Source organism: Sebastes fasciatus, chromosome 12 (genome assembly GCF_043250625.1).
Source record: "Sebastes fasciatus isolate fSebFas1 chromosome 12, fSebFas1.pri, whole genome shotgun sequence".
Lineage (NCBI taxonomy): Eukaryota > Metazoa > Chordata > Actinopteri > Perciformes > Sebastidae > Sebastes > Sebastes fasciatus.
Window position 1 is genome coordinate 17,555,840 of NC_133806.1, and position 26,507 is coordinate 17,582,346.

Here is a 26,507-nt window from a genome sequence, read left to right on the forward strand (position 1 = left end):
GTACATATTACATTTATTTATTGTCCACACTACATTTATTTATTGTACATACTACATTTATTTATTGACGGACTGTATACACTATGTTCACCCATTCACTCAACTGTTAGGAATGAAAACAATAAATATAAGATAATATAAGATATTGCTTAATTAGTCCCACAGTGGGGAAATTTGCAGTGTACAGCAGCAAAGGGGATAGTGCAAAAAACAAGATGCATCAGCTAACTCAGTAAAAAAGAGCTAAACAAAATGTAACAAAATATGAACCATTTTAATAGAAGGAAGTATAAAAATAGGAGCAGTATATACAGTATTGACAGTAAACAGACTATTAACACAGTTGCACAAGTGGAAAATTATATTGCAGAGTGAGAACGAAATCAAATTCCACCTGAAAATATTGTACAGTATGAATTACACCTTAGTAGTAATAATGATAATGATATTGCACATTCATTATACAGTATAGGGCAGTTATTGTCAGTTTTTGGTGTGTAAGTGTAAGTGGTCTACTGGTATCAGTGCTGGTTGTGGAGTCTGACAGCTGCAGGAAGGAAGGACCTGAGATAGAGCTCCTTCACACACTTTATGATATAATCACAGTAAATCAAACTTATGAGCACTAAGGCCAAATTGCTATCTTTATAAGTCAAAATTCATCATAATTCTGACTTTGTCAAATTTTGAGAGCTTGATTTGGAGAAAGGGAAGAGAGGAAAGGAAAGGAACATGATCAAACTTGGCTGACTGTAGAAAGATTTGTAAGCCTAATGAAACACTGCGTATTTTCTTCTGTGTTGACTTAGATTTCTGCAGAATGGATGCGTCATCAGGGACTTGTGGCAGGAAATGAGCCTTGCAGCTGTATCTTATTCACTTCCTTTTGATAGAGTGCTGATATATTTGTGTCATCTTCAAGGGAGAGTGAACCATGTAAGTAATGAGAACAATTAAGTACGATTTTAAAATGTAAACATTCAAATTAAATTATCTTAAAGGAATATATCAGAATTTATTAGAAGCCTTACAAAGTTAGTTGGATTTTTTTCTAACAATGTGTGTTGAAAATTTAACCATATAGGCTAGTGCTTTTCTGGCTGAGGATTAAGGTCAGTAGTTGCCTGAAGAATTGTAGCATTTTATGGTAAAGGATTTTGGTCCCTGATTTCTTTTTTGCAGAAAATTATTTTTTGCTAGGTCTGAAGGTTACATCATTTTTGGACTGAAGACTGAATTTTGTAGAGGGGAAAATGCCTTAAAATATGGAACTGGAAAGATATGTGTGATAGAGTGTAATGTAATAGCACAGTGGACAAAAAAAATCCCAAACAGTTCAGTAAAATGTATGAAAATAGAGATATCATTGTTGTCACAAACAGGAGACAGTATATTCTGTGTGTAGGCCATTAATGCAGTGCTGATTACTGTAGGGATCATCATTAAATGGCCATTAACGCAGTGCTGATTACTGAAGGGATCATTATTAAATGTTGTATAACTTCTATTTCAGCAAGAAACATGAGTTACTTTATAGAGATGTAGGCTATTGTCCTGACAGTAGGATTAAGATCAGTAGTTGGTTGAAGAATTATGGCTTATTGTGAAAGATTTTGGTCCCTGTCTTTTGTCAGATGGAAGGTTTTTGTTTTGTTTTTTTTTGCTCGGTCTGAAGGTTACATATTTGTTTGGATTAAAGACTGAATTTTTGTGGAAGGGAAAATGCTTACAAAACTGGAACTGGAAAGATATGTGTGATATGTTTTAACCAAATATCACGGTGGACAAAAAAAAAAAACAGTTCAGTGCACATATTGTAATCAACCAGAAACTGTCGAACATGAACTGATACACTGCAGGAATTACAGTATCTAGAGGAATCACCTTTTACAGTCACTAAGGAAGGCAAAACATCAGGACTTTTCATTGTCAGGTCTATTGGGGGGAATACAGCAGGTAACATATACTGTGAAATTATTCAGTTTTTTAGAGAAACTGATTTAAGATTCAAGATTCAAGATTCAAGCCCTTTGTCATTGTGTAGTACAACAACATTAGATTGTGACAATCCCATAGGTGCTAATAAAAAGATAATACAATTAAAAAAAAGAGATAGTGCAATATAAATATAAAACAAATATATAAAAGATAATACAATATAAAATATAAAAATACAATATGTATATTGATGAGATGACAGTTTTTGCCAGATTACAGTTTTGCCAGATGATTGCACAAAGTGTCCGTCAGATAATTATATAATTATTCCACAGCATCATATAATTATTGCAGAGTGATCAGCATATGTTATTGCACATATCCGTAACAGTAGATTTACAGTATTTACATTGCACAAAAGTGACACAAAAGTGACCAACGTGTTACACTGCAGGAATTAAAGTATCCAGAGGAATCACCTTTTACAGTCACTAAGGAAGGCAAAACATCAGGACTTTTCATTGTCAGGTCTATTGGGGGGAATACAGCAGATAACAGATACTGTGAAATTATTCAGTTTTTAAGAGAAACTGATTTAGTTAAACGAATCTAGAGTTTTCCTCATTATTCTTATTCTTATTATTTTTATTTATTTATTTATTTTTGTTTCTGCACAATCTCTTGTTCCACCCTCCAGGTCAGTAGGGGGCGGTAATGCGCCTCAAACACAGTTCAGAGCCAATAAAGCGAGCTAACAGAGCTATAACCTACCCTGCCTCTGATTGGTTGGATTGGTTGAGTATAAGCATGAGGAGAGAGATTGGTTGGGGTTATCAGGATGAACCAATAAGAGGCAGAGAAGGCTGGGTGAGTCTTAATATCTCGTAAAGGAGAAAGAAGAGGAAAGTCTCCACAAAGAGCGGGAGGCGGGAGATGAGCTCATGTTTCAGCATGAGGTCACTAACTGGCTAACTTAACACAACTCGCAAAACACAAAGATTGACAATTACCCATTGTACCAGCCGTGGTGAGTAGTTTTGTACGTTTCACCGAGACAGAAAACTTGTTTTTCTACATTCCCTGGTTCTCATTTTCCTCTCCGTGTGCAGCACGTGGTTTGTTTTCTTGCTGCATGTCTCGTGCTAATACCTCAACATACAACTTGCTAATGTTGTTTTTCACCATCTTATTTTTCCAGAAACCGCCTGGACTGGTGTGGGAAAAATGACCATAATACTTAGACTGCAAGGCCTGGATGTGAAGGCAGGTACTGAAGACATCCGGAGCTTCTTTGAAGGCATTCATATTCCTGATGGAGGAGTGTACATAGTGGGGGGAAGCCTCAGAGAGGCTTTTATTGCATTCAGCAGTGAAAGAGAGGCCCAGCTCGCCATGCGGCTCACTGGGAATCCCCTCAAAGGGTCAAATGTGGCTCTACACATAAGCAGCATGGAAGAGCTGGAGCGAAAACTCAAGTCACTGTTAAAGAGGAGAAGAACAGAAGAGAAGGAGAAACCCTCCCCCATGCTGAAGAGACCACACTTATCTCCACAGGAACTTGTGCCACATTCAAATGCATTCCCTAATAAGAGGAAGAAACCCTCCCCCACGACGCAGAAGAGACCTCAGTCATCTCCCGATGCAAATGTGCCACCATTGACTTCATACCCTAATGTGCATAATCCCAATAGTGAGAAGCTGCCACAGCCTCTTAGTCCAGATGTTGCAAATCTGCAACCTTTAAATGCAAGCTCGCTTGATGCAAATACTGCCTTTCTTCTTGGGGTTTGTACTGTTCTTCAAGGTCTCCAGTCGTCCCTGCAAAGTGAAAACAATGAGGCCATGCAGAGAGTGCCTGAAGCTGACCGCACAGTGGCGTTTGATGAGGTGAGGACACCAAAGCAAACTGCGGTATCGAGGCCAGGTTACGTCAGGCTCTTCGGTCTGCCAGCCACCACCACAAAACAGGACATCTGCCGTTTTCTCAAAGGTTTGACGGTACAGGAAGCCATAGTGAATGTTGAGTTAGGACGTAAAAACATCTGCCTTGTGAAGTTTGCAAGCGTGCAGGATGCATGTGATGCTCTTCGCTTCAACAAACAGTACCTGGGCCCCATCAGTGTGGAGGTACGTTCAGCAACTGAGAAGATGTGGACCAGCGTGCTGCAAGAATGTGAAACCACTTTTGATGACGGGGAGAGAGTGAAACGCAAGCGAGACCCTCGTCTGAGAACTGAAAACCACAAAGAAAAAAACCCTTATGCGCTGCAGGACAAAAGGCAATCTCTCAACCGGCTGCCATCTATATTACCAAAAAAGCCGAGACCTGATGGTGACTCAATATCTACCTCATCACCAACTATGGAGTACATCGTCATGGCCAGTAACATACCCAAAAATATGACCAAGACTGACATAAAAGAATTGTTTGGATGTCCAAATATCCCGCACACAAATGTACTGCATCTGCTCAACAAGGAAGGCAGCAGAACAGACACAGCTTTTCTTATTTTCAACCGCACTGAGGATTATGACTATGCAATCAATCTCACTGGCTGCCATGTGGGCTCTGATGCCATTGAGGTTTCATCAATCACTAAGAAGATGATGTGGGACATGATGGCCCAAACGCGTCACAGGAGTCTTGAGCGTTGCCCGAAGACGGACGCAAAGAAGAGACCAATTCAAAAGTGGAAATCGGATCCAGTTGAGCCACCAGAAGAAGCACCGAGCACGAACCCGGACCCAGCAGCTAGGACATGCCTGTTTGTCAGTAACATGCCCGCAGATGTACAGGAAGGTCACATAAAAAGACTTTTCTGCAAATGCAAAGTGAGGCAGGATGACATCATCTTACTGCGTGACACCGATGGTAAAGGTATCGGTGAGGCCGTGGTTCAGTTTGAATCACAAAAGCTCGCTGCACTGGCAGAAACACTCCACGGTCTGGACTTCCTGGGGACACAAGTGATTCTCACTCGCATAAATGTGAAACAGATGGAGGACATCTTGGCAAGACATGTTTGAGGAAGTTGGACATCAATGTTTCAATGCAGACACGGTGGCCAAAGACTGATTCTGATTTTTTTTTCCCGCATCCTCCAACTGGAATTCTGCTTGGCTGCATCAACCTACGGACGTTGTTTGTTACGAATTGTTTTGTACTCATTAAATGTTTTCATCATGCTCAATAATCACTGAGCATTTCTTCACATTCCCTCTGTGAACATTTCATACATTAAAAAAATATATTTTATACCGTTATCAACTGTCCAGTGACGTGCTTGTATATGGATTTATATCTGAAACGTTGGAACAGGATCTACTTTGAAACTGCTGCGGGCTTTTGTGCTGCAGAAGTGTATGATGATGGGAAAGAATCAACTTCACTGTCAGGAGGAAATATACAGATGTGCTTTATACAAGCTTCTCAGCAATATGGCATTTGATTTGAATGCTCTCCAGGTCTGGATAAGTATGGAGAAGATATTTGTATCTCCAGACTATTGCTCATATTCTGTTTTCTAAAATATGACCTTCAGAATTTCTAAGAATAAATTGATCATACAAGCAGCAGAGTGTATTTCATGGCGTTTGGAGCAGCCAGCCCAGCCAAAATGTTTACCACTGTGTCAGAGAGCACGGGCCAGAGCGAGCTTGATGTCGTCGAAAGCAAGGTCAGAAGTAGGCTATGACGTGTGACTGAACACACACCCCTATGCAGAGCTGCCTCTACGCCTGTATGCCACAGCCTGCAAAACAGCTCCGCCCCAAGTGGGAGATGTTTGACGGTGGAATGTTGTCCAACTTTCTGTTTCTGGGCTGTGGACTGAACTGCCACAACTGGTAAATGCAATGTTTTCTGAGGGCTGGCTTGACAATCCCAAACATAAAATAAATAAAATCACGAGTTAGGAACTGAAGAATGTATTTTTAAGGAAATAATTGGATTTCAAAACACACAATTTTCTCCATTAGTTTTAATAGAACAGGGCCAAGGAAAATTAACAATGGTCATACACTTATGTTCAGTTAAAGCTGCTGAAAACATGCACAAGTAATTATGTGTAAAATGTATATAAACCATCCCATATTCTAAAGAAGTTAAAAACATTAAAAAAATAAAACTACTAAGCAACAGAAAAAAGCTATGCCTAAACGCATAAACATTTACAAAAAAAATCAAAGATGAACTCCTGCACAGTCACGACTGACGCACACACAGGACGGCGGGATGAGAAGATCGAGGTGTCACATCTTGTGATTGTCATTTGTAATACCTGGAGGGACCGTCAGAGTACCTGGATTGACCTGCAGAAAAACATTCCAGAAACACATTAAAAAGGGCCGAATATAGAAAGATGCTTCACTTACATTTTGACTTCCGTGTTATTTAAAATTTCTTTGGTGTGTTCCAATCAACAAATACCATGATATGACCTTCTACATTTGATTCACGGATGCATCAAATGGAAAGGTTGAGGAGGAGACTTGGTGCTTACGTACCTGAGAGACCACTTGAGAATCGGTCGCCAGTACCGCCGAGCAATCTGGAGGATGTAGAGGAGAAGCTTGTGGAGTTCATTGAGAAGCTGCTCAGACTAGGACCAGCCTGAGGAGGAAATGAAGACCGAAAATTTAGGAGGAGGAGACGATGCAGGATTTGAGGATTGTGTTTGAGTAAAAACAAGCTCCATACCGTCGATACACTCCTCAGTCTGTACTCCATCAGCACATCTGTTAGTTTCTGTGTCACCTTCAGCACCAGCTGTGCGTCACTCTCATTCTCTATCCGGAAAGTATCCTAAAAAATCATTTTCGTAAAGGACAAATATGAGTAGTTGAACAAAATAAGTGACACTTTTAAGGTTAGGGAGGAAATTATTGTGAGAAATGAGATGCGTACCAGGTAAGTGAGTAGTGTGTTAGAGAGGTTGCTACTTTCTGGAGCTGCTCCCATCAAGCCCGGCCTCTCCAGTGGCTTGTCCATTGGTCTGCCCATTAAGCTGTTCCCCATCTGGCTGCCCCGGTACTCATCAGGATGCATTCTGCCTTGGTCGTCATCGAGTAGTCCACTCCTTCCACCACCTGATCCAAAATCACCTCCAATCCCACCTTGGTAAGGTCTTCGATCCATACCAGAGTCGAGGGAGTCCTGCCTGCTCAAGTAATCAAATCCTCCGTAGTCAGGCTCCCCATAGTCTCCCCCTGGATAGTCAGAGAGAGGACCGTCCTGAGGAGGATACTCCCCTGGAAACCTCGGCTCAGAGAACCTGGGACCTGAGAGACCTGTCACATTTAAATACAGTAATTAAATAGAAAAACAGCATACACACGCACAGTATTACAGATTATGGTTCAATGATAAAAATGACTCACCAAAGGGAGGTCCCTTTAGTCCCATCCCTGGTGCTGGTCCTGGAGGCATAGGTTTAGGAATAGCAGAACCTGTGAGAAAGGACATGAGAGACATTCACAACTCAGGTTACCGACCAACAGGACATCCTTTATTATTAAAACTAATTCATAGCAGAGTAACTTACGTAGTCCTTTGAAAGCAAGTACTTCACAGGGCTCCTTCAGGATCACCTAAAAGCCACGACAGAAACAGAAGAATGTCAAATCCACAATCATGATGTATAAAATAAGTAAACCCACGGCTCAAATGTAAACATGGGACATTTTAGGACTTGAATATAAGTAGAGATGCACAGATTTTCTTGGCCGTTTTACATTTTTTAAAAGTCTGACCTGCTGATTCAGATTTCCTTTTGTAATGGCAATTTTCATATCTGCAGTTTAACACTGTACCTTTAGATAATCTCAGGGCCTCACATGTTCATCTTTGTCACCATAGGACAGTGACCTGACATTTTAGTTCTCTGTAACTGCAAACAACAGATTGCTGAAATACTTGTTATGTCTTGTGATGCTCTGTTGTCTGCTGTGTGCTGACGCATTGATACACTTTCTATCCTTCTCTTCTTTTCTTCTTTGCACTTATCTTCGTGTTATGCTTTAAATGTATAAATACTGACTACTCTTTGTATTCGGGGCTCACTTGCCACAGTCCACAACAGGTGGCTGTGCTCGTGAGTCCATCTGCAGATGTTTTAGTTATTAATGTATGCCTTTTTTATTAAATTCACTTAAAGACAAGTTGTTACCTTGGTTTGTGTCTTGTTTTAACAGAAACTGCCACCACACTTTATAAGAACTTAACTGACAGGAGTCACAAAACACTGTTGTGCATTTTCTTTCATGGAAATTTGAAATTCATTTGTATGTTCATAACAAAAACGTTGACTATTAAATAACAAAAATAACTAAATTGCACTAAGTAACAGGACCTTCTCTCACTCAAGCAAATCTCAAAATAGAAGTGCTCCAGGTTACTGCACAAATAAAATCTAGATGAAAATTAATTACAGTGTATCTGAGTTTATCTAACGGGTTTCATTTTCCTGTGTGACTGACGTAAGACCATCATGCGGAGACTGATCAGCTGACAAACCGGTGCATCTCTAAATATAATAATCTATTATTTTGAAAATTCAGGAATGCTGACCGATACTAGCACTACTTCAAAAGACACCACTGCCTCCTCATTGATTTTAATGAGACCGTGATGGCTCATAAAAAAAAGAAAAAGCAGGTTTGTCTGTTAAAAAAATGTGTTATCTGACTCCATATTTGCTGCAATGCAAGGCAAACCCTTCAAACACACATCCTTGATTGGTGGAATCATATCATTGAGATGGAAGATAAAACTTATAAACTAATGCTGTGTTAACTTTAGAATTGCTCTAATGCTTAATAAGGCTTAAAGTTCATGGATGTAGCACTTAAATGTGACCTAGTTCTACCACCACCAGTACTACTTCTAGATCATATTTCATCGTCTCATCAGTACCTGCAGCAAAACCCCCAGGCTAACGCATCTCCTTAACACAGACATTCATTTCCAATGATCATTATAAGCAAGACAATGCAGTGATATGGGTCTGACACTCACCTTGAGCTGTCCCCTCCCCTCTGTCTTCTCCACCTCGGCTGAGACTTCTTTGATTGCCTTCCTTACAGAAGGGTCTCTGACGGCGTCCTCCTCTTCCTGGGTCACCTTGTCAGGGTGGACCTTTTTCTGTGTTCAAAGGCAGAGAAATACACAATTATTACAAATAGCATCACAATAATCTCGCCTTTGAGGCAGATTAAGAAACCGGCAATACTCACCAGGTATCTGAAGCTGTGTTTCCAGCCTTTCACGTGGGCGAGCATATCGTGCTGCAAGCGGGAGACGGCGCAGAGTTTACACTGGTAGTGTGGCGGGACAGATTTACTGGGGCTGCGGTACTCCCACACATACTGAAGACCTGTAGACACATGATGATCATTGATTATGTATATATAGGAATTAGATTCCATATAGAAGGGGAAGGAGATGTTTAGTTAGTAGATGTTTACCAATGACACACTCGGTGACCCCCTTCAATAGTTTGCTGAGAGAGGCCATGGTCTGGATCGATGCCCCTTTGGAGAATACTGGAAAACACAACAGTGGTCAACACAAAGCAAAAGCTTTATAATGACCCACAACTGATAAACAAGTGAGACAACGAGGTCCAAAAGACTAGTTCAGCGAGCCACTTTGTTATAAGTTTCTGGGGAGAAACCTGAGATCACAATAATCATCGCTGAGAAGACACTGAAGGTAAGAAAGTGCGTTGTGTTCTTACACTACCTGCAGTGTCTGCTGATGACCAACGAATTATATTCTGTCTATATGAACTGAACAACCATTAGCAACCCAAACTCCTCGTGTGCTTTTGAAGCCTGGGGAAAGAGCGGGAACAGCGGTTCTCAGCTAACCCCCATTTAGGCCCAAACTGCGCTGCAGGACACCAGCCTCCACGATGCATCGCCTCTCAATGTATCCAACCACAGGAGAACTTCGCTTCTGGGTCGCACTAATGAAGCAGTCCAAGTGCGAACGCACGATAAAATCCTGCATAATTTAAAATACTCTGGTAAACAGGTAAGGTTTACTCAGATTAAGAAATAATATAATACGTCACTCAAGCCAGTGTAGCACAAAAATGAATACTGCATTAAGCAGTGTTAAAAAATATTTTATGATGGAAAAAAAAAACGATCACAGCACAAAAAGTGCTTTAAAACTTAAAACCATTGCAGATGCATGGTTGTATCACTGTATGTGCCGCTGCTGTAAGACCACGTTTAGGTATCACTCGGGAGGAGTGGAGCTTATGGTGCTGCTCTTTAATGTAGCAACATCTTAGGAGAATGGGTTGACATTTCTAAAGTTGTTTAGTTCATTTCTTAAAACCATCTAAATGTTAAAAATTTTCTAAAATTGTGGCAAGATACTCGAGAATGTTTATTACTGCAGTGGCAAACACACATTTCCACAGATCAAAACCATGGATGGCACCACAACAGGCCCCGTCTCTGAGAGTGTGAGTCTCAAAGAGTGGTGAATATGCCACCACCACCACCCATGACGTGAAGCAGGGAAATCAAGATTTCAAGCTTCAACTCTCAGCCGTGGCAGTGGCACCGTGTATAAAAGGACTTACCTATATCAGCAGAATGCTGCGGATGCTTTCTCTGTCAGTGGAGGGAATAATCCCACATGAAGGAGAGAGACACATACAGGCATTAGTGACAGGGTGACACACAGCAGAGGACTGAACTCCTCGTCCATGTCCGCCACACTATATATGCCACAGAGCCATTATTTCCCTTATTCTCCATGACCTCTGCATCAAGCAGCGACAGTCAAAGAGACAAAGTGTTTAAATGGCATCTAAATCATGTAGTCTGGTGATCAGTCTAAATTCTCATTAAATGAGAATGTAGAACAGCAACGCTTAAATTATGAAGGCTGAAAGTTCAATATCCAAACATGTATTTTCCCAGGAGAATGAAATCGATATGTTGGACCAAGTCTCTTCTCTCTCTTCTTCCACTCAGTGTTGTGGCCTTACATCCAGTGTGTTGTGTTTGGGAGCCCAGGATTGAAGTTTGACGTGATGATGCGACAACAACTAAAAACATTCAACCGCTTTTCAGGAAGAGCAAAGAGGAGAGTGTTGTCAGTTTGAATCATAAGCTGTATAAAAATATGGCAGGTAGTTCCTGCAATATTTTGTAGCCTGTATTTGGATTTCTCTCTTGCTACCATCATGGCTTTTACTAAACCAGAGAGAAGGTGAATTTCACAAGGGAAATTAAAAATGCTGTATGTGGCTCATAAAAGTAAAATATCTGTAATAAAAAAAATAATCCTTGTGTTTTATGAATTAACATATACAACAAATTCCCAAGTTTAACAGTGTGGAATTCTTGCACCGAATTTCATTAGTGTTTGCAGTAATCACTGCAGTGATAGTCTGTTTTGCAGCTGATTTACATATTATCAGGGTTGACCCGAATGCTTTGAAGCTTCGACCGTTGCCATGGTATTCGACCTCCACATCACTATTTGAATGCTCCGTTTTATTTCTTTTTTTGAAATAGGGGAGATGGAGACAGACGGACAGAAGAACATGTCAGCCTGCTGCGATGCCCCGCGCCACGAAGCTTCGAATACCTTTGATTAATTTCTCCCCGAAGCTTCGAAGCCCAAAAAAATAGTATTCGGGACAGCCCTACATATTATGCAACAATGCATTTTTAAGAGAATTCCCTACAGGAGCCCTGCTAAACATTAGGTCTTTTGAACGTGACAGAAACTCAGAAGTAAAAACTGAGTAGCCTGCCTTTAGGCCTTGGTTCAGAGAACCCAGGTCACATCACACATAAAGCTCAATGTCAAAATCTGAGAAGAAGGTAAAACTTTAAGCAGTTTCAGAAGAAATGCAGCATTTGTGAAGTCGACGAACCGGACTTTTGCAAAACTGGTGCTTAGAAATTCCTTTAAACCACAACAGTGATAACACAGGCCACACAATGTGAGGCTCAGACCACTGAGTGGGGTCTTCATACACCAGGGTGCAAATACAGCCAAGCCTGAGGCTGGCACCAAGTCCACAGGCCAAGGACTGCTGCCGCCGCCTGGCTCTCCATCAGGCATCACGCCTGCCATCCTCTGCACGCCGTCATCACCAAACAGAGGAGCTTGTTTAGCGTCAGGCTGCTGCTCCCCAAGTGCTCCACAGACAGACTAAGGAAATCCTTTGTCCCCGAGCCATCAAACTGTACAACACCTCTCTAGGGAGGGGGTGGGGGGACAAAGGAGGACGGTCTGCAGGACAGATAATAATGCACACAGTGCACTTTCATAGACTAAGTTACTGGAGTTACCCTGCACTATACTACTTTTTAACAATCTCTTCTGCACTATTTTCACTTTTGTAATAGTCCTGTATCACAGCTGTTACCCTGCACTATATTCAGTATTAATAGATTTCTTCATCTCCTTGTGTTTTTATATCTGGTCTATTTTTTTTTTGTACTTTGCACTTCTAACTTTTTTACTGCCTTTTACTAACATGTTTTGCACTATTGGAACTGTGATGCTGGAAACTTGAATTTCCCTCAATAAAGTTTCTATCTACCTATCTATCTATCTATCTATCTATCTATCTATCTATCTACCCATCTACCTATCCATCCATCTATCTATCTATCTATCTATCTATCTATCTATCTATCTATCTATCCACCCATCTACCTATCTATCTATCTCTCTATCTATCTATCCATCTATCTATCTACCCATCTATCTATCTATCCATCTATCTATCTCTCTATCTATCTACCCATCTATCTATCTATCTATCTATCCACCCATCTACCTACCTATCTATCTATCTATCCATCTACCCATCTATCTATCTATCTATCTATCTATCTATCTACCCATCTATCTATCTATCCATCTATCTATCTCTCTATCTATCTACCCATCTATCTATCTACCTATCTATCTACCTATCTATCTATCTCTCTACCTATCTATCTATCCATCTACCCATCTATCTATCTATCTATCTATCTATCTACCTATCTATCTATCTCTCTACCTATCTATCTATCCATCTACCCATCTATCTATCTATCTATCTATCTATCTACCTATCTCTCTACCTATCTATCTACCTATCTATCTATCTCTCTACCTATCTATCTATCTATCTATCTATCTATCTATCCATCTACCCATCTATCTATCTATCTATCTATCTATCTATCTACCCATCTATCCATCTATCCATCTATCTATCTCTCTATCTATCTACCCATCTATCTATCTACCTATCTCTCTACCTATCTATCTATCTACCTATCTATCTATCTACCCATCTATCCATCTATCTATCTCTCTATCTATCTATCCATCTATCTACCTATCTATCTATCACAACAGCCAGTGTACACTATTATTAATAAGAATAAAAAAGATCAAAAGGAAATCCTGTTTCCTTCATGAGCGATCAGCCTCACATGTAATAGGATTGAGTTGTTTTAGTGGTGTAACGTTACATGTAACGTCGTTAGTGTGATGCTTAACGTTACCCTGGCATTCCTCCTCTGAGTCGGCCCATTTTTTTTAGATGCCAGCTGGTTGCCTGAAGCCTGGGCCTCCATCTCCTCAGCTGTTCCACTGTGGAGACAAAGCAGATCCAATAATTACCCTTCAACACAGAGACACACTCTCACTAGTCGTCACAGCGTTATGATGATCTATGATCTGATCTTACAGCATATTTACGGTCTCCTGTCAGGCCCGGCCAAAGCCTTCATTTACACACTCTTTAACAACATTACGTGATCTGTGAACCATATCTAAGCGAGTCTACATATTCATAAGCATCTCCACTAGTTAAACGGACATATCAGGTAACTCACCGGAGATGTTTTAATACAAACTGAGCGCTTCTTTAAAGCACAAAGTCAACAGAGAACAGGAACAGACTGATGCTATAACAACAATGGACCCGGCCGGAAGCCGCTTCGGTGGGAATAGAAAGCAAATGCTTTTGCCTGTCTAAAAAAAGACGAAATGTTATTAATTTGACCTTTACAACAAAAAGACTCTCAAAAATAAACTCAATGGAGCATTGTCGGAAATAATACGTTTCTTTTTCTTCTTATTTTTTATTGTATTCATTAATAATTGTTATATTTTTAAAGGCACTTGTGAGGACAACTAAGCAGTGCGTTTGTTTTGTGAACCAGGGTTTGCCGGTATACCTTACTGGAGCAACAAAAGCAAGATATGAAAACGTTTATATTTCTAAGGCAACTTGGGGGAGAAGCTATTTGTATTTTATTAATTCTAATGACAAGTAGGCGCATAAAATAGTCATAAAGGTTTTATATAATATCTAATATATATAGTTTATATTGTAAGCCCCGCAGCCGTTGGGCTCTGAACGTCTAACGGTCACTACGTACGTTACGTTGTACACAAAGTCAGAGGTAGTGATGGGGATTCAGGCTCTTTTTAGTGAGCCAGATCATTCGACTCAGCTCACCAAGAAGAGACGGCCCTTTCGGCTCCCAAACGGCTCTTCATTTTAACACTTCTGCCGTTTTATAATTCAGCCAAATCTAGCGCTGTTTTGACCTATGATTAGTATGTGTGCAGATATATCACTTAAATTATTCAATATAATTATACTAAACCTTATAATTTCCAGAATACCATAATTTTGCATGCTGTTTCGTTTCCGACTCACTCATCTTGTCTGCTATTCGCGCACCGACTCCTCTCTCTTTCTCTCCTCCTCTCCCTCCTGCTCTGTACCTGTAGACTGTCAGCGCGCCGTGCACCCCTGCCCCCGCGCCCCTCCATGCTTGATCGTATAATCCTTGTCTCTCATCACCTGATTGGTCGCACGGACGTCATTAACACAAGATTCAGTCACAGTCAGTGCATGGAGTGCCCGTGGTGCAGAGAAGATCGTCCTATCATTCTGCCTTGGATAAATAAAAAATAAAAAAAATAATAAAATAAACGGCTCTTGGACGGGAGCCGGCTCTTATCGTTCACTTACAAGAGCCGGCTTTTTGGGCCGACTCGTTCGCGACGACGCATCACCAGTCAGAGGACCCGAGGCATCAACACGAGACTGAACACTGAACATGTTCTGCTTCATGTGTTGATAGCTGTTAGCAGGGAGCTACTCTTTAGCTGTAGGCACCGAGTGAGTGTTTGTTGTTGCTGTATAAACAGTGTAAACAAGACTTTTCTCCTGTGGTAGGTGAGTAAAATAAAGAAGAGCTGTCATACATGATGCTGAACCATGGTACCAGACAGTTAGCTACCAGCTAGCTAGCTTAGCTAACGTTTATACAGGTGCAGCTGTTATGTTTTATGCATTGGTAAAGCACATTTCAGCAACAGGGCAATTCAAAGTGCTTTACATGGTCATTCAATAACATTGCGACAAAGTGCAAAAGAACATTAAGACATAATTAAAACAGTCATAAAAACATAAAAGATTAGAAAATAAAAACAAGCTAAAAATAAAAGCTAGGATAGAAGCTAAAATAGAGTACAACACACAAGAGTAAAAGCTCTAGTGCAGTATAAGATCATTATCTGGTTTAATAAAAGGCAGCAGCAGCAAACAGGAAAGTTTGAAGCTTTGATTTAAAAGAAGTCAGAGTTGGTCCTGCAGGTTTCTGGGAGCTTGTTCCAAATATTTGGTGCATAAATACTGAATGCTGCTTCTGCATGTTTAGTTGTGACTCTGGGGACACTAAGCAGACCTGATCCAGATGACCTGAGAGGTCTGGATGGTTCATAACATAGCAGAAGATCAGAAATGTATTTTGGCCCTAAACCATTTAGTGCTTTGTAAACCAGCAGGAGTATTTTTGAAATCAATTCAATTCACTACAGTCTATGTTTTAATACTTCAGCCGTCCAGTCCAAACATATGCCAGTGGTCAGTATGGTTCTCTTATTATTATGCACTCAATCTGTTCCTTCATCTCACCTGCATTGCCTGGTTACAGACAGCAGACTGAAGAGAGATGAAGTCCAAGAAGAAGAAGAGACAGGATGACTTCCAGAAGGTCAAGTTAAAGGTGGGAAAGACGAAGCCCAAAGCTGATAATGCCACCAACACCAGCTTCCGCTCAAAGGGAATCCATCTGACTGAGCAGCTGAAGAGGGACACAAGTGGCCCCACCACACACAGACATCTTGGCATCAATGTAAGCTCTTCACTTGTGTTTCACGTGTCAACAAACACATGCTTTTCACTACAAATTAATTTTTTCGAAAACTACAATTTTCTCTGTTTTCCTTCTACTTCACCAGGACCTGCTGTCTCAGCTCCACCATCACAATGCCAATGTGAAAAATAGTGCCTTGTTGGGTTTGAGAGAGTTGCTGTCCCTTAACCCCTCTTTGTTAGAGCAGCATCTCTCTCGCCTGCTTTCTGAAGTGGCAGCTGTTTTCACAGACAAGGATGGCAACGTCCGTGTGGCGGCTACACGTGTGCTCAGGTTAGTGTAGTTAAAGTGATACAGGATACAACAACACAGTAAAACAACACTTGGCTTCTGTGTCTTTCTTAAATAGCATGGGCTAAACTGTCTAAAATTGTTCCAGGTTCATCGCACAGTCTGTGCCTGCAGAACGAGTGGCTCCATTTTTCCCCGTCCTCAGCGCCCACCTGTCGTGTGCCATGACCCACATCGAGACAAGCATCCAGGAGGACGCCATGAAGATCCTTGATGTGTTGCTGGAACACTACCCTGCTCTGCTAGCAGCTCGGCCTGCAGTACTCCTCACTAACTTCCTAGAATTAATCTCTCACAGGCAAACCTCTGGAGGAGCCAAAAAGGCCCAGGATGCTAAGGGACGGACCTGGGCACTGTCAGTCAACCTCAGCAGGGCTGTGACTAGTCAGCAGTGGCGTCTCTCTGTGCTCCTCAGGTAGGAAGGCCATGTGCACACAGATTCTGAAGGATTTAGTTAAGTTATAATTCCAGCTGCTTATCTTTTTGTTTTGTGTCACTTGTATTTCAGGCTTGGACGTTTTCTGCAGGCAGTGGTTGAGGAAAGACCAGTGGAGGAAAGTGATAATTTTTTCCCAACTGAAGGAGTATTTGGCTCCAGTGGAGAGGGCAGGCTTACACCTCTGGATCTCAACTGGGAAGAGCTCACCTACAGCAAGGTTGGAGTGAAGGTGTATGAGCATTCTGGAGCAAAACCAACTCCACGGTCCACTTTTAGACTCAGGTACTATACTGCAAACTCAAGGAATAGGAATCAGAGACAGGATTTTCATAACATAAGACATAACAAATAAGTGGGAAGTGAACACCCCATGACCGCGCCCACTTATGAGACAGATAGTGTATACCATTTCAAACCATTGGCGGAGCTTATAATGCGTCATCTTTGTTATAGAGCATTTTTGAAATAACTAACATAGTTTCAGTTGAATTTAAACAATTACATTTCATGTTAAACATATTCTTTATTCTATTTTCTCACTGTAGACTCGAGGTGGACCTTGGACCCATAGTGGGTGAGGGTTTGGACTCAGCTGAGGCAGTTCAGAGCTTTGCAGCCACACTGGTGCCTCTTCTGCTAGAAGTGTGGGTAGAAGCCAGCACCAGTGACTGTCCCTGGAACAATACTGAGGGCTCTCACCTGCTCACCCCAGACGCCATGTCAGTGATGTTCCAGGTGTTGTCTATTCTGCAGCTGCTGAGAAAACTGGCACCACAGCAGGAGCACCAGGATGCACTGGTGAGGCGAGGAGCAGACAAATATTACACAGTCGTTTTTGTACAAGGAAAGGTTTACTAAAAATGCGTTGTCCTTGTTGTAGGATGCATGGTTCTACAAAGAATACCTGGGAGATTTTAAGCAGCACTTCATGAAAAACTTTCCCTATGGAGCTCGGGACACACCCAAACATAAAAAGAAGGTTGATCTCAAAAGGTAAGGAATATCATCATCCTTCCTTCTCCCCTTCCTTAAAGCAGCAGTCGGTAACTTTGCAAGCAAATATGAAAAAAGTTACTTTTATAAAACGGTCACTATATCCTGACAGAAGTGCATGAGACAGCTAATCTGTCAAAAAAACGTTCCTGTGTCCTCCTGTGCTCATAATGGCATTTGCAAGATTTCACTGCACCTGAAGGAAAACAACCAATGAGAGCCGACTAGTCTCCGAAGCAGCTGTCAATCACTGCTTGCGGACTCCAATCAAACTGTCAAACCAGGCAGCGCTGATCAAATATGAATCAATATTCTGTTACTGTAACGCTTATGTCTCGCCTCAAATGTTTTCCGAAACATATTTTAGTGTACTGTTAAGCTGTAAAATGATAAAGTCTGCTCCGGGCGGTGGATGGAGCTTGGTTCTGGCTAGACTGTTTTCAACATGTTGGCCTGGTCACAAACTTTCTGCCTAGTTTGACAGTTTGATCGGAGTTTTGAGTGCAGTGATTGACAGTTGCTGTAGAGACTCCTTGACTCTGATTGGTTGTTTTCATTCAGGTGTGGTGAAATCTTGCAAATGCCATTAAGAGCACTAGGAGGAGGGTAGTGTCTAGAAGGTAACCCGCAACATCGAAATATGTTCTGAATTCCTCAAAAATTTGCAAAAACTCTCGCTGCACGACGACCTATCCTAACCGTAACTATTCCAGATCAATGCCTAACCTTAATCATCTTATGAGAGTTTCCCCAACGCGCGGGTTCCCTTCTAGACCCATGAGGAGGCAGAGGAACATGATTTTTTTCACAGATTATCTGTCTCATGCACTTCTGTCAGTGACCGTTTTATAAAAATAACTTTTTATCATATTTGCTCAGAGTTTCTGACTGCAGCTTTAATGTTTTGAATCATCATTAAACTACCTGGGATCTGTAATCATAACTTCTGTTATGAAGACTTTTATTAGCTCTACCTACTGTAATCCCACTGCCCTTCCTTTAGGAGTAAGCAGACTGCAGCCGTCCCAGGATTGATAATGGAGCCTCTGGCCCTAAACATCACACTTTGCCAGGTCATGGTATCACTCAGCCAGAGGCAAGGACTCGGCCGAGAGACGGACGGAGACTGGCTGACACCTCTGAGGACGTTTGTCCGAGACACTCTGGGCAGCGATGTGAAACTGAGCTACCGGCAGCTCCACATGCTGCTGGGTACCGTGTGGAAGATGGTGCTCACACAGAGGAGCAAAAGTAAGCATGTGCTGCGTATTTGTGAAAGTGTGTCTGACTTTAATAAACACAAAAGCATGAATTCAATAATATTCCAAGAGTTTGAAGAGACCACAGAACACACATATACGTGTTTATTTCAGTGACAAGATTATGGGTTGACATCCAGATACTAGTATGAACTAGAATATATTTTTAATGTAATTTGAACATTGATATCTGTATGTATGTTTGTATTTGTGCAGCAGTGACAGAGGAGCTGTTGGCAGCGGTGTATATCTACTATAAGCAGAGGCAGCTGTCTCTCCAGACACGATCTCTGCTGCTGTCTTTCTACAGCAAGCTCTACCTGCAAGAGCAAGGACATACACACATAGCGAGGTAACCTCAGCCATCGTTTTTCAACAACCTATTTACACAGCTAAACGTAACACAGCAGTGATTCCATATTGCAGAATACCTGTTTTGAATATTAAATTAGATTTTTATGAATTAAAATCCAACTTGTTGTAGAAAACATAATATTCTTGCACAACAGCATAAGCATCTCACAAGCTCAGCTTTTGTGTGTTGTAAGTACAGACCAGTGACTGTTTAGGGAGCAGTTTGTTCATCCAGTCAAATGCTGGAATGGTTAAAGGGGATCATGTGCGTATAGTCGACATGAAATAATGTCTTACTCAAGATAATTCATCCAGGACAGTGCCCTTGCTGAAAACGAATAATTCTTATTTTTAAATATAGTGGATGACAAAGACATTTTTCCACTTAGGTGTTGAAACACAGTGTTCTAATATTCCTTATTTATGTTGTTTTAGGCCTATAAGAATGTAACAAAAACATATTTACATTATTTGTCTGTGCAACAATTGGTTGCTGTGGTACCACCAGTCGCAGTTGCTCCTAAAGTAGAGCTAATATGGTAAGGATGGCCTCTGAGCGAGGCAAACTGTGTTACCACGGTTTTGCGCTCGATGGCTCATGTTACCGCAGTCTTGGAAAGGGAGGAGTGAGCGGAGGGATACTCAGTTGGTTGCAATCTGCAACCACACCACTAGATGAGACCAAATCCTACAAACTGTCCCTTAATATTCAAACCCTTCCACTGTGCCTTTATATCCTGGCACATTTTACTGTAACTCTGGCTACCTTTGGTTCACGTGCACCTCTTCATGTCATCCCTCCCTCTGTCTCTCTAAAGGAGTAAGGTGCTGTGTCGTTGGTTGGCGTCTCTTCCTGTGCAGTTGGCCCAGCTGGGCAACCGTAACCCTGCTCTCTCTGCACGACTTCTCCTGTCCATCCAGGCTGCCGCTTCTCGAAGACACAAAGACCTGCTCAACAGTCTGCACACGCACGCTTGCAGACTCTACGGTACGCACACTCAATTAAACGGACAAACAGAGAGACAATAATAAATGTTATTTATAAAGCACCTTTTAAAACACAGTTACTAAGTGCTTTACAATTAAAAACAGAACACGTTTATACAAGGAGAAAGAAATGGACTAAAAGCCAATAAATAAACACATAGAAACAAAGTAAAACAAATTAAAAAAAAGTCCATAAAACATAAATAAAATCACAGAAAAGCAATTCTAAAAATTTTTTTTTTAAAGACTAGCCAGAGTTTGCAGCCCTGATCTCCACAGTCTAGGAGCCCTGACACATCTGAGGATCTCATGGTGCAGGAAGAAACATAGGGCAATAAGAGATCTGATAAATAACTTAGGGTGAGGCTCTCAGGGCTTTGTAAGTTATCAAGAATATTTAAAAATCAATTCTAAAAGCAACAGGTAGCCAGTGCAAAGAAGCCATGGTGGGTGAAATATGGTCATGTTTCCTAGACCGAGTCAAAATCCTAGCAGCAGAGTTAGGTTTTGTGATATCACATATAATTGTTGATATTAGATATAAGGATCAGATTTATACTACAGCCAACTTTCACCAACTTTCTTGGACAAAAAACTGCTATTGCACTGATGTTTGTGGTTTGAAACTTGTTGCACCTCTGGACACACCTCAGTCAGCGATGCCCCATCAGGTGTTTTCCATTCACCAACTGGCAAATACCTGATGTTGCAGCCACTGGTCAGGGTGTGGTCAGAGGTTGAAAGTTTGAAACGTTCGACCCAAAGAGAGTCATAGTAGTCTTGCTCTATATCTGGCTTGGTAAATCGCCAGTCTAGCTTCTGATTTAGGATTAATTAAAGGGAGATGCAGTAAAAGCACGCTCTCTCTTTAGAGGTTTCTTATTACCACTACTGAATTAATGAAAAATAAATGTATTCACACTTGTGAAAATACATAATAATTTCCATATGCATTTAATACAATACAGAATGCAACCAAGAGAAAAATGTTACTAAGCCAACAGAAATATGAACCACAAGTTGCACCATAATTTCCCTAGGAGGCGGTGTAACTCCATGTTTCCCCCCCGCCAGATAACTTTGTAAAACTGAACTACAACCAGAGGCGGAAAGCGGTAATAAGCCCGGACATATCCACTGCTCCGAGGCTTGTCGGGTAGTTAGGCTGGTGTGTGACAGAGGGGGCCGTGAGAGGAGGGGGCCGGATAGAAACTGCTGCAGAGCCAGCGATTCAACATCACAAGACTCCTTTTGTCTGAGGGCTTCTGACATCAGCATGTGCGTCAGAGACAGACTGAACACCACGCACACAGACATTATCTGAGCCCTCACTGTCGTGGCCATGCCTGTCTGTCTGTCCCCTTTATAACTAGTCCGAGCATAGTCTGGTTTTCCTGGTGTCTCTTTGAATTTCATGGTAGAGCTTCATCTTGTATCCCCAGAGGGTGCAGTTCATTGCTGTCTCTGTGTAATCACACGAAAAGTGTGTGTTTGTGTATGTGTATGTGTGTGAAGATCCACAGGAAGGAGTTGTGGCGCTTTTACCAGTAGAGTCCCAGCAACGAATGGTGCAGCTGCTCTACTTTCTACCCAAGATGCCCCAGACTCTTCTGGCCAATCTGAGCTGCTGCTGCACCACCGGACGATTGTCTGCCGGCCTCACCGCCTCTCTGATTCGTATCGTACACTTTCGGTGAGCTTGAAAAAACCCCCATACACCTGCAGAGGGCACATGAACTCAATTTATAGGCATGTGTGTGAAAGGAGACACTCCTGTTTTGGAAAGAGATGTTTGACAGCGCAGGAATGCCCTCACTTTTTGAGTCCAACAGTTAAACTTATCAGGTAAAGGCACTCAAAGCACTCTAGCCTGCCACCATCAGATGGCAGTGTTGTGCTTTCACAAATGAATTCCTGGCATTTTTTTCTGGGTTTCTAACCTGCTTGTTGACAGGTGCTGATGTGAATGCTCGGTATATTTGATATTCAACCTACAATAAAAACAGTTTTTATATTTTTATTTTCTGTTACACACCCACAGCTTACCTCTCCATGTACTGGTGTGTGTATCTGTATGCGTTTGTGCGTCTGGCCCTCTGCTTGTGCCAGTGTTGTGCAAATTTTGAGGGGAGGGAGTGCTGAGTTCAGATGGGATGTGTGTGTAATGGATATGATACAAAGAGCTCTTTGGGAGGCTGGAATGCAGAGTCGTCATGGACTATTGAAAAGACAGTTCGGTCTGCATGTGCCTCCCGGGCTTCACAAAACACACTTGTTATTCACTCGCATTTCCTACTGTTACAGATCTATCTTCCCCTCGGGACAAGGAAGATTTTATTTCATAACTATATTTCCGTGCACCATTATCCTCAATATGATGCTCTCACAAAACCTCGTGAATAATCATAAGGAATGTGATAAAGAATTTATGAGCAGGAAATTGTTATCAGGAAATTAATGGAAATGGTGTGCCCAAAAAATGTAAAAATGTTTCCAGCTTTGTGTTTAACGCAGATTTTGAGTTGATAATTGTTGACCGTGTTCACTGATTGTGTCCTCTAGTTCATCTCTGAGTGGCTGGTCGGTCGGGAGCCAGGAAGCGGCTCTGCAGGACGTGGACTACATCAGCTTCTTGTTCTCCGCTCTGACGGGATTCTCGTCCACCAAGCTGGCCTCCCTGCAGGAGGCCGACGACGAGAGCATCCTGCCTCCCTCCGCTCTCTCACCTCTCAGCCTCTACCCCACGCCGCTGGAGCAGTTCACACACCACTGGGATGTTGTTGAGGTGCGTTCACTGCACAGTCTTTCCTATAATCACCCCAAACCTCACATACAGTCTAACTCTTAACAAAGCCGCTGCCAAATAGGAAAAACTTGGACGCAACATTGAAAATGAATGTAGAAGGGGACTAGGAGGTGAAGGAAGAAAAGTCATTGTTTTGAAAATTGAAAAGTGTTGATATTCTGGACACAGCTGTGGTCTTTCAGTCCCCCTCTGGTCCCTCTCTGTCTCTCATATAGAGCTCAGAGGGTGGAAGCTTTATCGTGGCACCACGGCTGTGAGGGGAACCTTTATCGCGTTGCGCAGGTTGGAGATGCGTGGTTATCGGGCATAGCGGATATGCACAAATGCTAATGAGAGCCCATGGCATGATGGGAGTGTGACATTTCTGCACAGAAATTACAGTTAACGTAACTGCCCTGGGGCAAGTGTGTGAGCAAGTGGGGGGCTTATAATCACTAATTCAGCTCCTCAATTAAGCCCTCAGATCCTGCCTCTCTCATCTCCCTGTCTGAGTCAATCACAGGCAAGTGGCGGGAAGGAGGAGGGAGGGGACACGTGGTGGCGAGAGGGGGGGGGGTGGAGCGGCATTAAGGGACGGACCGTGTCAACTCTTGTTCGACTAATGAGACGGGATTGTTTTTAATGACGGCGAGAATGCCAACAGGTGCACCGTTCTGACACGCACTGGCTCGTAACTCACTGCTGCACTTCAGCACGCAATTTGATAAAAGCTAATGAGAATTTGATTTGAAGTTAATGAGGAAAAACTGAGCCTTATTTTTCACTTTTAAAAAGTTTGTGGCGGCTTCCCGTCTCCATCCCAGCAAGAATGAAATGTAGATGCTGTTTAGTGACTTTTCTTTGGTAAAGAACGATGAAGTGAAGGCCTTACTTCATCCAGACAGGGATGTAGACATACTCTGTTTGAGACACAGCTTTTTCTGTAATATCATTACTGAATTCTCTGTTAGGGCTGGGCAACATAGCAATATTATATTGATATTGTGATCTGAGACTAGATATTTTCTTAGATTTTGGATATCGTAATATGGCATCAATGTTGTCTTTTCCTGGTTTTAATGGCTGCATTACAGTATTTGGACAAAAATAATGTGATATTTGATTTTCTCCATATCGCCCAGCCCTATTCTCTATCACACTTGTAAGCAGTGAATCAACGAGGGAATTTAGTGGAAAAAGCTTGTTTGATATGAAATTTCTTTTCTTTCATTCATAGGAAGTCAGCCACTGTCTGGAAACTCTGGGTTCAAAGTCTCAGTGCTTTGACATCTTACAAAACGGCATTTGCAAATACCTGGTAAGAGGAAACAGTTTTAAGCAGGAAGTTACATTAATCATAGTTGTTTTATTCCTTGAACTACTCTGTGCTTTACTGCTGTTGTCTTTATTTGAAAACATGGTGCTGAACAAACATCCTGTATTTGTTACGTGTGTCTCAGACCAAGTTAGGGGTGGTGCCTGACAGTATGGCGGCCGGGCTGCTCAGAGCTGTATCCAAATTACTGGACCTGTCCATCCTGCCCATTGAGCCCGTGCTGCGCTTCTTGTCTCAGTGCTGCCTCAGCCTGCTGGCTCTGCTCATCACCCTGGAGCAGGAGTTACCTACCGAAACCAACCACAAAAGGTGCGTGTTGAATGCCTAACAACCCTTTACTGATCTATGTTCAGAAAGGATCTCCTGTTGATATGAAATCTTGACCTTAATAAAAGCAGTTTGCCATTATCAGATGATAAAGATTTACAACAGTTGGCTAATTTGTGTCACATTTGCAGGGAGGCGATATGGGGTGCTTGTGTGTCGGCGTTGAGCACCGTTCCTCGCCTGCTGCGAATGGTTCTGCAGTTAATGCGTGTTGGAGATCTGAGTGAGGAGGAGCTGCCACAGCTCGGGCAGATCCTGTCGATGCTGCTGCAGCACACGCCGCTCCACAACCAGCTGCTGGCCAACGCCACTCTGCTGCAAGAGATCATACAACACCTCACGGTAAACACACTTCAAATTCACAGGGATGGATTTTAAGGCTTTAAACCCGGCTTGGGGCCCTTCTGTGTGGAGTTTGCATGTTCTTCCGGTGTTGGCGTGGGTTTTCTCCGGCTTCCTCCCACAGTCCAAAGACATGCAGGTTAATTGTTGACTCTAAATTGCCCGTAGGTGTGAATGTGAGCGTGAATGGTTGTCTGTGTCTGTGATAGTCTGACGACCTGTCCAGGGTGTACCCCGCCTTCGCCCAATGTCCGCTGAGATCGGCTCCAGCCCCACCCCCCCCCCCCGACCCTGAACAGGATAAGCTGTTACAGATAATGGATGGATAGATGATTTGAAGGCTTTTCTACATAGAGTATGTTAACTTCTCATGTTCACCTGATTTCTCTCTGTATGTGTTTCAGAGGTATTCCCGGGGTGCGACCAGGGAGCAGTGGTTGACAGACTTGCTCTACTGTTACAGCGTCACCGTGGCTCACGGCTCTTCCGCTCGCCGTGGAAACCTGGGCCTTCGAGACATGTACTGACGCACCCGCCATACCGCCACCTGGTGTGTTGCTCAGTTCGCCCCTCTCACCTTACTGTGACAAACTAAACACTCACGAGCACAAACGTGAAGAGTACATACAACAAAACTTTCAGACAGAAACATAGTGGAGTGACATAAATTTTTCCCCCACATTCTCATTTTACAAGCTCCAGTCTTTTGTGTCTTAAGCTGCTTTATTGCTTCATTCTTAGCCTGGTAATTGTTTGTCTTCATTTTGCCTCTTCAGTGTATTGTTGCTGAACGTTGTCCAGTGCTTACTGGGGCACTTGGCGACTTTTGATATAAACAAAAAAAATACTCCAAAAAAAGGAAGAAAAGGCTAAATAAAGTTAAATCCAAGTGCGCTGCCGTTTGTGTCAATTTTTATTTTATTTTATATTTTATTTCTTATAATACAATAAAAAAACAAACATTCAGGTACAACTAAAATGGACACATGATGGATTATTTTTGTGCAAATGCATATTAAAGTAAATACAAACTGCATAGTTATGAAATACATCTTTCTCTTGAGAGGGAAAGCACTTAGAGTCCAGTCTGTTGTAGAGAGTAACTGTGTGTGTGTGTGAGCGTGTGTGTGTGTCCGTGGCTGCAGGTGGGCTATCTGTATGACCGGCTGTTGATAGACCGCCTCATTCTCCAGAACAGGAGGAAAGGTTATCTCAGTGTGTGTGCGACAGCGATGGAGAACG

At 42.1% G+C, this 26,507-nt stretch overlaps 3 protein-coding genes across 7 annotated transcripts; 2 read left to right on the forward strand and 1 right to left on the reverse strand.

Moving 5' to 3' along the window:
- Positions 1-806: 806 nt before the first annotated feature.
- Positions 807-5,202, forward strand: rbm12ba (RNA binding motif protein 12Ba). Of its 2 annotated transcripts, none has more exons than XM_074653750.1 (2): positions 807-936; positions 3,137-5,202. In XM_074653750.1, exon 2 carries the CDS (start codon positions 3,163-3,165, stop codon positions 4,963-4,965), a length of 1,803 nt encoding a protein of 600 aa, XP_074509851.1. In that variant the 5' UTR covers positions 807-936; positions 3,137-3,162; the 3' UTR covers positions 4,966-5,202. The 2 variants fall into 2 exon arrangements, with proteins under 2 accessions (XP_074509851.1, XP_074509850.1); XM_074653749.1 differs by lacking the exon at positions 807-936 and adding an exon at positions 2,829-2,965.
- Positions 5,203-5,903: 701 nt separating this feature from the next.
- On the reverse strand, positions 5,904-13,935 carry LOC141779094 (uncharacterized). 3 transcript variants are annotated; one of them, XM_074653754.1, is made up of 12 exons: positions 13,813-13,935; positions 13,480-13,567; positions 10,536-10,566; positions 9,403-9,480; positions 9,172-9,311; positions 8,954-9,079; positions 7,482-7,527; positions 7,318-7,386; positions 6,845-7,227; positions 6,638-6,742; positions 6,445-6,550; positions 5,904-6,249 (listed from the first exon to the last, which is right to left on the reverse strand). In XM_074653754.1, the coding sequence occupies exons 2-12, from the start codon at positions 13,549-13,551 to the stop codon at positions 6,206-6,208; spliced, it is 1,200 nt and encodes a 399-aa protein (XP_074509855.1). In that variant the 5' UTR covers positions 13,552-13,567; positions 13,813-13,935; the 3' UTR covers positions 5,904-6,205. The 3 variants fall into 3 exon arrangements, with proteins under 3 accessions (XP_074509855.1, XP_074509854.1, XP_074509856.1); XM_074653753.1 differs by lacking the exon at positions 13,813-13,935 and adding an exon at positions 13,665-13,689; XM_074653755.1 differs by lacking the exon at positions 10,536-10,566 and having other exon boundaries at positions 13,813-13,890.
- A 1,040-nt stretch (positions 13,936-14,975) lies between these two features.
- tex10 (testis expressed 10) lies at positions 14,976-26,157 on the forward strand. 2 transcript variants are annotated; one of them, XM_074653737.1, is made up of 16 exons: positions 14,976-15,113; positions 15,931-16,131; positions 16,238-16,425; positions 16,532-16,858; positions 16,952-17,164; positions 17,428-17,680; positions 17,763-17,875; positions 18,879-19,126; positions 19,351-19,486; positions 20,307-20,476; positions 21,991-22,168; positions 23,038-23,260; positions 24,498-24,578; positions 24,721-24,905; positions 25,055-25,265; positions 25,670-26,157. In XM_074653737.1, exons 2-16 carry the CDS (start codon positions 15,949-15,951, stop codon positions 25,790-25,792), a joined length of 2,832 nt encoding a protein of 943 aa, XP_074509838.1. In that variant the 5' UTR covers positions 14,976-15,113; positions 15,931-15,948; the 3' UTR covers positions 25,793-26,157. The 2 variants fall into 2 exon arrangements, with proteins under 2 accessions (XP_074509838.1, XP_074509837.1); XM_074653736.1 differs by having other exon boundaries at positions 15,003-15,170.
- The last annotated feature ends 350 nt before the right edge of the window (positions 26,158-26,507 follow it).